The sequence below is a fragment of the Hyla sarda genome, chromosome 9, assembly GCF_029499605.1.
Source record: "Hyla sarda isolate aHylSar1 chromosome 9, aHylSar1.hap1, whole genome shotgun sequence".
Classification (NCBI taxonomy): Eukaryota; Metazoa; Chordata; class Amphibia; order Anura; family Hylidae; genus Hyla; species Hyla sarda.
Genome location: NC_079197.1, coordinates 166,734,531 through 166,746,983, shown reverse-complemented (window position 1 = coordinate 166,746,983; position 12,453 = coordinate 166,734,531). Strand labels below are relative to the sequence as shown.

General features: G+C 45.1%; 1 protein-coding gene across 1 annotated transcript in view; it reads right to left on the bottom strand.

The window, feature by feature from the left end:
• Positions 1-12,453, bottom strand: part of LOC130291104 (uncharacterized) — a 40,287-nt gene that overhangs the window by 22,081 nt on the left and 5,753 nt on the right. Inside the window, exons 2-6 of the mRNA XM_056539519.1 lie at positions 9,410-9,543; positions 9,077-9,126; positions 8,860-8,949; positions 5,382-5,495; positions 2,810-2,865 (exon numbers count right to left, since the gene is read on the bottom strand). Coding sequence (XP_056395494.1) covers positions 2,810-2,865; positions 5,382-5,495; positions 8,860-8,949; positions 9,077-9,126; positions 9,410-9,543 — 444 coding nt within the window. The remainder of the gene's footprint in view (positions 1-2,809; positions 2,866-5,381; positions 5,496-8,859; positions 8,950-9,076; positions 9,127-9,409; positions 9,544-12,453) is intronic.

The following is a 12,453-nucleotide window of genomic DNA, read 5'->3' as shown; positions in this document are numbered from 1 at the left end:
GTGGCTTCCTTTCCCAATGTTCCCTGCATCTGGAGATGATGTCGGATCAGTTTCCTACTGAAAGGTCTAAGGTGGCTTTCGTAGTCAGCCTTCTGTCTGGAAAAGCCCTGTCATGGGCCACACCGCTCTGGGACCGTGATGACCCCGTCACTGCCTCTGTACACTCCTTCTTCTCGGAAATTCGAAGTGTCTTTGAGGAACCTGCCCGAGCCTCTTCTGCTGAGACTGCCCTGCTGAACCTGGTCCAGGGTAATTCCTCCGTTGGCGAGTACGCCATACAATTCCGTACTCTTGCTTCTGAACTTTCCTGGAATAATGAGGCTCTCTGCGCGACCTTTAAAAAAGGCCTATCCAGCAACATTAAAGATGTTCTGGCCGCACGAGAGACTCCTGCTAGCCTGCATGAACTCATTCATCTAGCCACTCGCATTGACATGCGTTTTTCTGAGAGGCATCAAGAGCTCCGCCAGGAAAAAGACTTAGATCTCTGGCCACCTCTCCCACAGTCTCCACTGCAATCTGCGCCTAGGCCTCCCGCCGAGGAGGCCATGCAAGTGGATCGGTCTCGCCTGACCCTGGGAGAGAGGAATCGCCGTAAGGAAGAGAATCTTTGTTTGTACTGTGCCAGTACTGAACATTTTCTGGTGGATTGCCCAATCCGTCCTCCACGTCTGGGAAACGCACGCTCACACTCAGCTCTCGTGGGTGTGGCGTCTCTTGATGCCAAGTCGGCTTCTCCACGTCTCACGGTACCTGTTCGGATTTCCACTTCAGCCAGCTCTCCCCTCTCAGCCGTGGCCTGTCTGGACTCTGGAGCTTCTGGGAATTTTATTCGGGAGTCCTTTGTGAATAAATTCCATATTCCGGTGACCCGTCTTGTCAAGCCACTCCGCATCTCCGCGGTCAACGGAGCCAGGTTGGACTGTACCATACGTTTCCGCACGGAGCCCCTTCTTATGAGCATCGGATCTCATCACGAGAGGATTGAACTTTTGGTCCTCCCCAATTGCACCTCGGAAATTCTCCTTGGACTTCCCTGGCTTCAACTTCATTCCCCAACCCTGGATTGGTCCACTGGGGAGATCAAGAGTTGGGGGTCCTCTTGTGCCAAGAACTGTCTAAAACCGGTTCCCAGTAACCCTTGCCGTAACTCTGTGGTTCCTCCTGTATCCGGTCCCCCTAAGGTCATTAAGGACTCTGCCTGCCACAGGAAATGCCCCTCCCCCCCTCCCAGGCAAGCTTCTGTGTCCCCTCATGGCCCTCGTCCTGGTGTCACACTGCCCCGTGCCAGGTCTCGCCCTCTGCCCTCTCTCCCCATTCCTACTCCTGCGGTTCTGCCTGCCGTTGAGGAATCCCTCCTTCCTTTCCCGGTGTCCTCATCCCAGGGGAGGCAGTTACCCGATAAAGAGAAGGGGAGACCTAAGGGGGGGGGGTACTGTTACGCCTAGCGCTCCGGGTCCCCGCTCCTCCCCGGAGCGCTCACGGCGCCTTTCTCCCTGCAGCTCCCCGGTCAGCGCTGACCGGGAGCGCTGCCCTGTCATGGCCGTTGGGGATGCGATTCGCACAGCGGGACGCGCCCGCTCGCGAATCGCATCCCAGGTCACTTACCCGTTCCCGTCTCCTGCGGTCATGTGCTGGCGCGCGCGGCTCCGCTCTCTAGGGCGCGCGCGCGCCAGCTCCCTGAGACTTAAAGGGCCAGTGCACCAATGATTGGTGCCTGGCCCAATTAGCTTAATTGGTTCCCACCTGTTCCCTGCTTATATCTAGTCTCCTCCCTTGCACTCCCTTGCCGGATCTTGTTGCCTTAGTGCCAGTGAAAGCGTTCTTGTGTGTTTATACCCTGTGTACCAGTACCTTTGCTATCTCCCTTGACTACGAACCTTGCCGCCTGCCCCCGACCTTCTGCTACGTCCGACCTTGCTACTGCCTACTCCCCTGTACCTCGCCTATCTTCAGCATCTTCAGCAGCCAGAGAGGTGAGCCGTTGCTAGTGGATACGACCTGGTCACTACCGCCGCAGCAAGACCATCCCGCTTTGCGGCGGGCTCTGGTGAAAACCTGTAGTGGCTTAGAACCGGTCCACTAGCGCGGTCCTCGCCATCCCTCTCTGGCACAGAGGATCCACTACCTGCCAGCCGGCATCGTGACAGTGTGACAAGTATGGTCACCTAATATTAATCTTAATTATTTTTGTAGCTCAACTCTCTTCCCTTCCACCCATTTCCGTAAAGGGGCACTCTGTGTTCCCAGTGTTCGGAACATTTTGTACTGGAGCGGAGGGCGGGGGTCGTGACATCATAACTGTGCTCTTTATGGCGTCACGCCACGCCCCCTCAATGCAAGTCTATGGGAAGGGGCGTGGCTGTCGCCACGCCCCTTCCCATAGACTTGCATTGAGGGGGCGAGGCGTGACGTCACGAGGGTTTGACCGTGATGTCACTACTCCCACCGCCGACATCCAACATTCTAGAGAATGCCAGGTTCTGCATAGAGATCACGGGGCTCCCAGCTGCGGGACCCCCACGATCAAACATCTTTATCCCCTATCCTTTGGATAAAGGATAATATGTCTAGGGGCGGAGTTCCCCTTTAACCTATTCCTCAGGGCTTACGTTGTCTAGTGTCCACTTCTGAGTCACCATAATTTTTGCCACATAATATTTGATCATGCTCTGTAGACATGTTGGAGGTTTTCCCACTAGGACCCATTGGAAGATTCCTCCAGATTCAGGATAAAACCAAGTACTACAAAGGGGGCAGTAGTGCAGTAATATTGTGCAGTAAACACTGAAAAAAGTTATTGGCTTACTTCTCTGAAATTGATGGGCACCCATTTCTCCAGATTATGAGCACAAGCTTCAGCTCCTAAAAATACAGACACACAGGATTTAGGGAATTAGAAGAAGCCGGAGCTAGTTGCCTCAACCAGATTATTCTTGCAAACATATTGAGGGGTTATCAGGAGTTGGTTCCTCCTTAAAGGGGTACTCCGATAGAAAGAAAAAGAAAAAAAATCAACTGGTGCCAGAAAGTGAAACAGATTTGTATATTACTTCTATTTAAACATCTTAATCCTTCCAGTACTTATCAGCTGCTGTATGCTTCACAGGAAGTTCTTTTCTTTTTGAATTTCCTTTCTGTCTGACCACAGTGCTCTCTGCTGACACCTCTGTCCATGTCAGGAACTGTCCAGAGTAGGAGCAAATCCTCTCCTGCTCTGGACAGAGGTGTCAGCAGAGAGCACTGTAGTCAGACAGAAAAGAAATTCTAAAAGAAAAGAACTTTCTCTGTAGTATACAGCAGCTGATAAGCACTGGAAGGATTTTTAAATAGAAGTAATTTACAAATCTGTTTAACTTTCTGGCACGAGTTGATGGAAAAAAAAAATTGTTTTCCACCAGAGCACCCCTTTAAGTTAGGCCATTAATGTGAAATCCATGTTCACATTCCGACCAGTCAGCTGGTTGCCAGTCTATTTTGAAGAGGCAGGGAATCAATGGCAACACTGGGTATTGTTGCCATTGTTGCCACTGGGTATTGTTTACCCTCCATTGTTTACCAGGCACGTCTCTGTAATTACAGTCAGATAACAAAATTACTTCAGGCTACAAGAGGGGGTCACTGACAAGGGCAGCATAGAGCCTTCCAGAAGATGTTGAGGGGCCAATGGGCCAAGTGTGGTTGTCAAAAATGGTGACCTGACCACATGGCCATTGGCTCTGGGATGGGTAAGGTAGATTGGTGAGAAAATGTAGAGAAGTTAATAGATAGTTGGTGTAGAAAAGTGGGTCTCCCAAGATGCTGTTGAGTAGTCACCTGGCTCGGAAGAGGCAACAGTCCATCACTTACTCTGCTGTGCAGTTCTAACAGCTCAGCTGCTCTTCTGAAAATCACAACCGGAAGAGGAAGGGACAGAGACTAGCAGAAGGCTCCAAAAGCAGCAGCATGCACAGGCAGGATGCATCAAAAAGGTAGAGTGCCCCCTATGTCCTGCTGTCCTTTGCAACCGCCCACAAGTTCCTTGTGATAAATATGGCCCTGTGCACAAGTACTACTAAAAGTATGCAGCTGTGCCTAATGAAGGGGACATGGTGCTCCCAGATTCCCACTGTCCATTCAAACAGCTTATTGTGGGGTCTACAGTTAGACCCCAACAATTTAATATTGATGTCCTAATTTAAATATAAGCCATCAATTTTAAAAGGGTATTCAAGTGTAATACAATTTTCAATATTCTCTCATGTTGAGGACGTTGTAAAAAATAGAAAACAAGCTATGCTAACCCACCCAGTCCTCACAGCTCTGGTTTCAGGGACTTCCAGTTCCCCGATGCTCGCTACCTCTCCCTGCTTCCAAGACAAACAGGACCTGCCCACTCAGCCAATCGGTGATTGACATGGAACAACTCTGCAGGCAGTGACGTGCTGAGTGAGAAGGTCCTGCTCTAAATTCTTGTCTCAGAAACACGAAGTAGTGGTGGGCAGGCAAACCAAGGCAGAGGACCATCAGACCCAGGAATGGGAGCTGCAGGAAACAGATAGTAATCACTTGTTTTTTTATTTTTAAAACTTCCCCAGCAAACTAAAAAAAAAAACATTTATTATACTGGAATTCCTCTATTAATCTTTTTAACATCTCTTCACTAACAATAAACAAAAAACATGGCACAGATAGCGCTGTCTACTAGTCTCTCACTGCAAATGATATAAGCACTTAGACACAGATATATCAATCTATCTGAGGTCAAAAACTTTCTGGTTTTCCCACAGCAACCATCACAGCTCAGCTTTCATATCGAGATCTGGTAATATGAAAGCTGAGCTGTGATTGGTTGTTATGGGGAAAACATGACAGTTTTGATCAAATTGATAAATCGGAGCCTTATAATAATGTGTGCCTGCTTCATTCCTGCTGCACAGTATGTGATAATTGTGCTGCCATCCAGTCTCTCCTTGTAAATAATTCAGACACACACAATTTGGTTCCCAGTAAATAATTTGTCCCATAATACTGCCTTCTACTCTTTCCCTATAAATTATGTAGGTACAGACAGTACTGTCTCCTGGTTTCTCCTTGTAAATGAAGCACTACAGTTTTTTCTGTAGTAGTTATATAGTGCTGTTTCCTTATCTTTTACTATATATCATGGAAGCACAGATAGTACTGTCTATCCCTGTAAATAGTTAAGAAAACAGATAGTACTGTCTGCGTCTCTCTATAAATCAAATTAGGGTAGTAAGGATACAGTTATAGATCATACTGTGTCCTGTATATCAAGTGGGTACAGAAAGTACTGTGTGCCATGCTGCAGATTATAAGTGGATTCTATAATAAATAAGAACAATCATACCGACACATATATGTTATCTGGAGATTCTTACCAGCATCATCTTCCCTGATGCTCCCTGGTATAAAGTAATTATACTTAGTCTCAAGGCACAGAGCCTGGGCCTTGAATTTATCTATGACAGATCGTTTTACGGTTGGTGTCCTTGCTGCAAGACAAAGAGGAGAATATTGAGCTCTTGTAATTGCCCAAAATGTCATCATTATTATCATTATATATGCAGGTCATATTGCTGGAGATGGAATTCCTCTAACAACAGACAATAGACAGCAGTTTTTAGAGTGGTGAGACACCTAGTGGCCAAGACTGGACCTCCTTTGGTGGGGGAGTCGGTAATTATGATAAAGTGATTTTGGTAATTATGATAAAGTGAGAAATGTAAAATCGAAACTTTTTTTAAACCACACTGACCATTTAAAGGGGCACCCCAGCATTTGAAAACTTAACTTTCAACTTAACTTTAACTACTGTATTTAAGCAGATTTTAGTAGATTTTTATGTACCTAAAATCCGAATTACACTTTAAAGTGTACCTGTCGTCAATGAAAACGTTTTATATAATGTAGATAATACTATTATATGTATATTTGTAATATACATTGGTTAAAAAATGTGTATATTTGTGGGTGAAAAAATGCTGTCCCTGCAACTATTGCCTGTGTGAGGAGTCCAAATACAGGAAGTGAGGGAAGGACAAGCAGGGCTCTGTACAGGTTCCTGGTTTGTCAATCATCCTGATATATGAGCCGGGAGCATGTCATAGAGCCTCAATAAACACAGTCCTGACCCGCGCTTCCTGTATTTGGTCTCCTCATAGAGTCACACAGGCAATAGCTGCAGGGACAGCATTTTTTCACCCAAAAATATACACATCTTTTAACCAATGTACAGGGTGGGCCATTTATTTGGATAAACCTTAATAAAATAGGAATGGTTGGTGATATTAACTTCCTGTTTGATGCACATTAGTATATGTGAGGGGGGAAACTTTTCAAGATGGGTGGTTACCATAGCAGCCATTTTGAAGTGGGCCATTTTGAATCCAACTTTAGTTTTTTCAATAGGAAGAGGGTCATGTGACACATCAAACTTATTGAGAATTTCACAAGAAAAACAATGATGTGCTTGGTTTTAACGTAACTTTATTCTTTCATGAGTTATTTACAAGTTTCTGACCACTTGTAAAATGTGTTCAATGTGCTGCCCATTGTGTTGGATTGTCAATGCAACCCTCTTCTCCCACTCTTCACACACTGATAGCAACACCGCAGGAGAAATGCTAGCACAGGCTTTCAGTAGTTTCAGGTGCTGCACATCTCGTATCTTCACAGCATAGACAATTGCCTTTAGATGACCCCAAAGATAAAAGTCTAAGGGGGTCAGATCCGGAGACCTTGGGGGCCATTCAACTGGCCCACGACGACCAATCCACTTTCCAGGAAACTGTTCATCTAGGAATGCTCGGACCTGACACCCATAATGTGGTGGTGCACCATCTTGCTGGAAAAACTCAGGGAACGGGCCAGCTTCAGTGCATAAAGAGGGAAACACATCATCATGTAGGCCACTGGATATGCGAAATTGCTACATGACGATGTGTTTCCCTCTTTATGCACTGAAGCTGGCCCGTTCCCTTAGTTTTTCCAGCAAGATGGTGCACCACCACATTATGGGTGTCAGGTCCGAACATTCCTAGATGAACAGTTACCTGGAAAGTGGATTGGTCGTCGTGGGCCAGTTGAATGGCCCCCAAGGTCTCCTGATCTGACCCCCTTAGACTTTTATCTTTGGGGTCATCTGAAGGCAATTGTCTATGCTGTGAAGATACGAGATGTGCAGCACCTGAAACTACGGATACTGGAAGCCTGTGCTAGCATTTCTCCTGCGGTGTATATAGTAGTATATAGCAGTGTATGCGGATACTGGAAGCCTGTGCTAGCATTTCTCCTGCGGTGTATATAGTAGTATATAGCAGTGTATAAGGATACTGGAAGCCTGTGCTAGCATTTCTCCTGCGGTGTATATAGTAGTATATAGCAGTGTATATGGATACTGGAGGCCTGTGCTAGCATTTCTCCTGCGGTGTATATAGTAGTATATAGCAGTGTATGCGGATACTGGAAGCCTGTGCTAGCATTTCTCCTGCGGTATATATAGTAGTATATAGCAGTGTATGCGGATACTGGAAGCCTGTGCTAGCATTTCTCCTGCGGTGTATATAGTAGTATATAGCAGTGTATAAGGATACTGGAAGCCTGTGCTAGCATTTCTCCTGCGGTGTATATAGTAGTATATAGCAGTGTATATGGATACTGGAGGCCTGTGCTAGCATTTCTCCTGCGGTGTATATAGTAGTATATAGCAGTGTATACGGATACTGGAAGCCTGTGCTAGCATTTCTCCTGCAGTGTATATAGTAGTATATAGCAGTGTATACGGATACTGGAAGCCTGTGCTAGCATTTCTCCTGCGGTGTATATAGTAGTATATAGCAGTGTATACGGATACTGGAAGCCTGTGCTAGCATTTCTCCTGCGGTGTATATAGTAGTATATAGCAGTGTATACGGATACCTGAAGCCTGTGCTAGCATTTCTCCTGCGGTGTTGCTATCAGTGTGTGAAGAGTGGGAAAAGAGGGTTGCATTGACAATGGGCAGCACATTGAACACATTTTATAAGTGGTCAGAAACTTGTAAATAACTCATGAAAGAATAAAGTTACGTTAAAACCAAGCACATCATTGTTTTTCTTGTGAAATTCCCAATACGTTTAATGTATCACATGACCCTCTTCCTATTGAAAAAACAAAAGTTGGATTCAAAATGGCCCACCCTGTATATTTGTATATTACAAATATACATATAATGGTATTATTTACATCATATAAAAAAAAATTTGTTGACGGCAGGTACACTTTAAAGCTAGGTTCACATTTTGGAATTTCCATCCGGAATTCTGTTTTGAAATCCAGCTCGGAAATTATGGTGCAGCAGAATCCCATTACTTTCAACGGGGTTCCGCTGCACAGTCCACACTATTTCACCGCTGAAATTCGGTCGCCAAAAGAATGAATGCTCTTGTCCACTTTTAAAATTAAAATCTGTTAGGTGGCACAATGGTTCCACACACCTGCTGGTCATTACACACACAAATATTGCAAACAAAGAGCTATAAATTAACCGTACTGTAGCCAGAGTGCCCCCCTCACAAACCATAGAAATCAATGGTAAAATTCAGGCGGCCTGTAAGTATAAATGTATACTGTCTTAAACAGGACCTGTAGTAAGTCCATAAGCAGCTGGTTTCCCCTAGGGTGATGGTCAGAGGCCTTTGCATTAGATTTTCTCGCTATTCCAGTAGCTCAGAAGCTCTTTTAGAAGACCTGGCCAGTATGCCAATAACATATCACATCTCGAGCATAACAAGAATAGGTGACTGTTATAGGGCATATAAATAGTATTTTATAGGCTACACATATAGAATATGAAGACTGTCAGCATCATATACGCACATGCAAGATATAAGGTTCTTCCTGTTGGACCTTCTACTCCCAAAAGCAATAAACCATCCTCAGTCTTGAAGGTCAAAGTTAAATTGCCATCTAGCAAGAAAAAAAAATATATATATAATTATAGCATTTTTGGTTGACCTTATGGGGTTGTAATGTTCACCATTGTTTTCTCAACTACATGCACACATTTAGACCTTTTATTATTTTTTTTCTGTACCTTTACTTGGCTTGTCAAATTTCTGCTCGTAGATGACGTTGTCTTCTGGCCTAAGGAAGAAAGTCTAAGATAGTTCTGCTTCTTTTTTCTAAAGTTTTATTGCACTATTACCTTAAAGAAAGAGTTAGGGCCTCAGTGGTCAGTCGAAGAATGAGCCAATGTTGGCTGATTACATTGTTTCGACATGGTCAAAAATCCTTGTTCATCTTCTACCGGGTGACCAGTGACCATAAGTGGTGCTACATAGGCTAGAAAATGGCTGACTATGGTATGATCATAGATATGTTACTAGACACCTTAAAGAGTATACCATCAGGATAAGTGAGTACTTACGCCATGATGATCTCTTTTAAAGTTTGTTCTTTCCCACTGATCTCCAGCCGGGCGGTGTAGAGGGATCTCACATTATAATGTTGGTCCATAGAAGTGGTTGACTTTGCCACGAGATGCCAAGAAGTGAATATATCCTACAGAAGTGGAGAGAGTATGAGAGTCATAATTACAGAGTACTGTAGGGGATCCTAAAGGGGTATTCTGACAAACATTGCTGATTGTTGGGGAATGGGGATCTGACCACTGGGAAAACTATAGATTAATACATAGGAAATCCCATGTCCTTCATTACTACTGTAAACTCATGGCAAAAGGGACAAGAGGAATGCCATAGTTACATCTATGGATTCTTCATAGGACAGACCAGTGCTTCCCAAAAAGGTCAGGTTCTTTTCTTCGCTCAACGGACATCAGACAGAAAACCAGATGAACCCTATTCATGTCAATGGGATCTGTTGCTGTCTGTTATGCAAACGACCTGTTCCCCTCCATTTTGTGGCGCTGGACAGATCCTGTATTGGAGTCCCCCTGGACGGAGCTGAACAGATGGTGTGAACTCGGTCTTACAAGCATTACAACAGTCTCCAGTGAGGTCTATGGGGAGTTAAAGGGGTAATCCAGGGGTGAAAAACGTATCCCCTATCCTAAGGATAGGGGATAAGTTTGAGATCGCGGGGAGTCCGACCGCTGGGGCCCCCTGCGATCTCTCTGTACGGGCCCCCGACTCTCCGGCGAGATAGCGGGTGTCGACCTCCGCACGAAGCGGCGGCCGACACGCCCCCTCAATACATCTCTATGGCAGAGCCGGAGATTGCCGACGGCAGCGCTTCGGCTCTGCCATAGAGTTGTATTGAGGGGGCGTGTTGGCCGCCGCTTCGTGCGGAGGTCGACACGCCCCCTTCCCGCGGGCTGTTGGGGCTCCGTACAGGAGATCGCAGGGGGCCCCAGCGGTCGGACCCCCCGCGATCTCAAACTTATCCGCTATCCTTAGGATAGGGGATGAGTTGTTCACCACTGGGTCACCACTGGACTACTCCATGCAAGATCAGCTGTTCATATTTCTCCCTACAGACTTCAAGAGACTCCTTAAAACATAAACCACCAGGAGGATTACAGGGTGCTGCCAGCATAAGCGATCCAGTGGGTATAAAAATATTTATTAAAATCGTACTTCGCATTACGAAATCAATACGGTTTCTTCCTCAGGCACATAGTACGATTTTAATAAATATTTTTATACCCACTGGATCTCTTATGCTGGCAGTGCCCTGTAATCCTCCTGGAGGTTTTTGTCTTAACTACTTAAGGACCCGGGCTTTTTCTGTTTTTTCATTTTCAATTTTTCCTCCTTAACTTTAAAAAATCATAACTCTTCAAAATTTTCACCTAAAATTCTATATGATGGCTTATTCTACTAATTCCACTTTGTAATGAAATTAGTCATTTTACCCAAAAATCAACGGTGAAACGGGAAAAAAACGACGAAAAAAAATCAATGTGTGACAAAATTGATGAAAAAACACTATTTTGTAAGTTTTGGGGGCTTCCGTTTTTACGCAGTACATTTTTCGGCAAAAATGACACCTTATCTTTATTCTGTAGGTCCATACGATTAAAATGATCCCCTACTTATATAGGTTTGATTTTGTATCACTTCAGAAAAAAATCATAACTACATGCAGGAAAATGCATACGTTTAAAATGGTCATCTTCTGACCCCTATAACTTTTTTTTATTTTTCTGCGTATGGGGCGGTATGAGGGCTCATTTTTTGCACAGTGATCTGAAATTTTTAGCGGTACCATTTTTGTTGTGATCAGACTTTTTGATCACTTTTTATTCACTTTTTTGTGGTATAAAAAGTGATCAAAAATGCGCTATTTTGGACTTTGGAATTTTTTTGCGCGTACGCCATTAAACGTGCGGTTTAAAAAGTGGTATATTTTTATAATTCTGACATTTCCGCACACGGCGATACCACATATGTTTATTTTTATTTACACAGTTTTTTTTTATTCTTGGAAATGCCGGGTGATTCAAACTTTTATTAGGGGAAGGGATAATTGAAAGGGTTAATGATTTTTTTTACACTTTTCTTATGCAATATTATAGCTCCTATAGGGGGGGCTATAACATTGCATGTACTGATCTTTTACACTGATTGATGCATCTCCATAGGAATGGATCAATCAGTGTTTTCGGCGATTGATTGCTCAAGCCTGGATCTCAGGCTTGAAGCATTCAATCGGCGATCGGACTGCAGGAAGGAAGGTAAGAGACCTCCTCCTGTGCTACAGCTGTTCGTGATGATGCGATTATACTGCGGCGATCCCGAACAGCTCCCTGAGCTAGCCGGGCACTTTTACTATAGTTTTTGCCGCGCGGCTCAACTTTGATGAGGGTTAAAGGGTTAATAGCGCGTGGCACCGCGATCAGTGCTGTGCACTATTATCCGCGGGTTCCGGCTTCACTATGACGACGGGCCCGCCGCAATATGATGCGGGGTCACCGTGTGAACCCGCGTTATTTCGCAGGGCCGGGACCCAGGACGTACCCATACGTCCTGGGTCCTTAAGAGGTTAAGGAGTCTATTGTGCACGCTTGGTTCGTGTGAAGGAGAGAGCAGCAGCCTTTTGTATTGAAGCTCATATACGTCTTGTGCCACCATTTGCACAACCCGTTCAGGTGAGATGGTCCTTGGCTCACCTGTTATTAGCTTCCTCCCCTAGGTTTTCACGTAAGGGAGCACCTTTTGTTTGCTTTTCTCTCTATAGACTTCAAGAGACACTGCCACAAGGTTTCTCTGCTTTACTTTGGTCAAAATAGGATCGGTTATAACAAATTCTACAGATCTGTCATACATTGAACTTGTTTAACCCCTTAAGGACAATGGACGTACTCCTACGCCCCCATTTCCGAGTCCTTAAGGACCAAGGACGTAGGAGTACGTCCTGTCCTTTCCCGGCCCCCTGCCGCTAGCCGGAGGGGAGCCGGTGCCCGATGCCTGCTGAAATCGTTCAGCAGGCATCGCGGCATATCGCCCA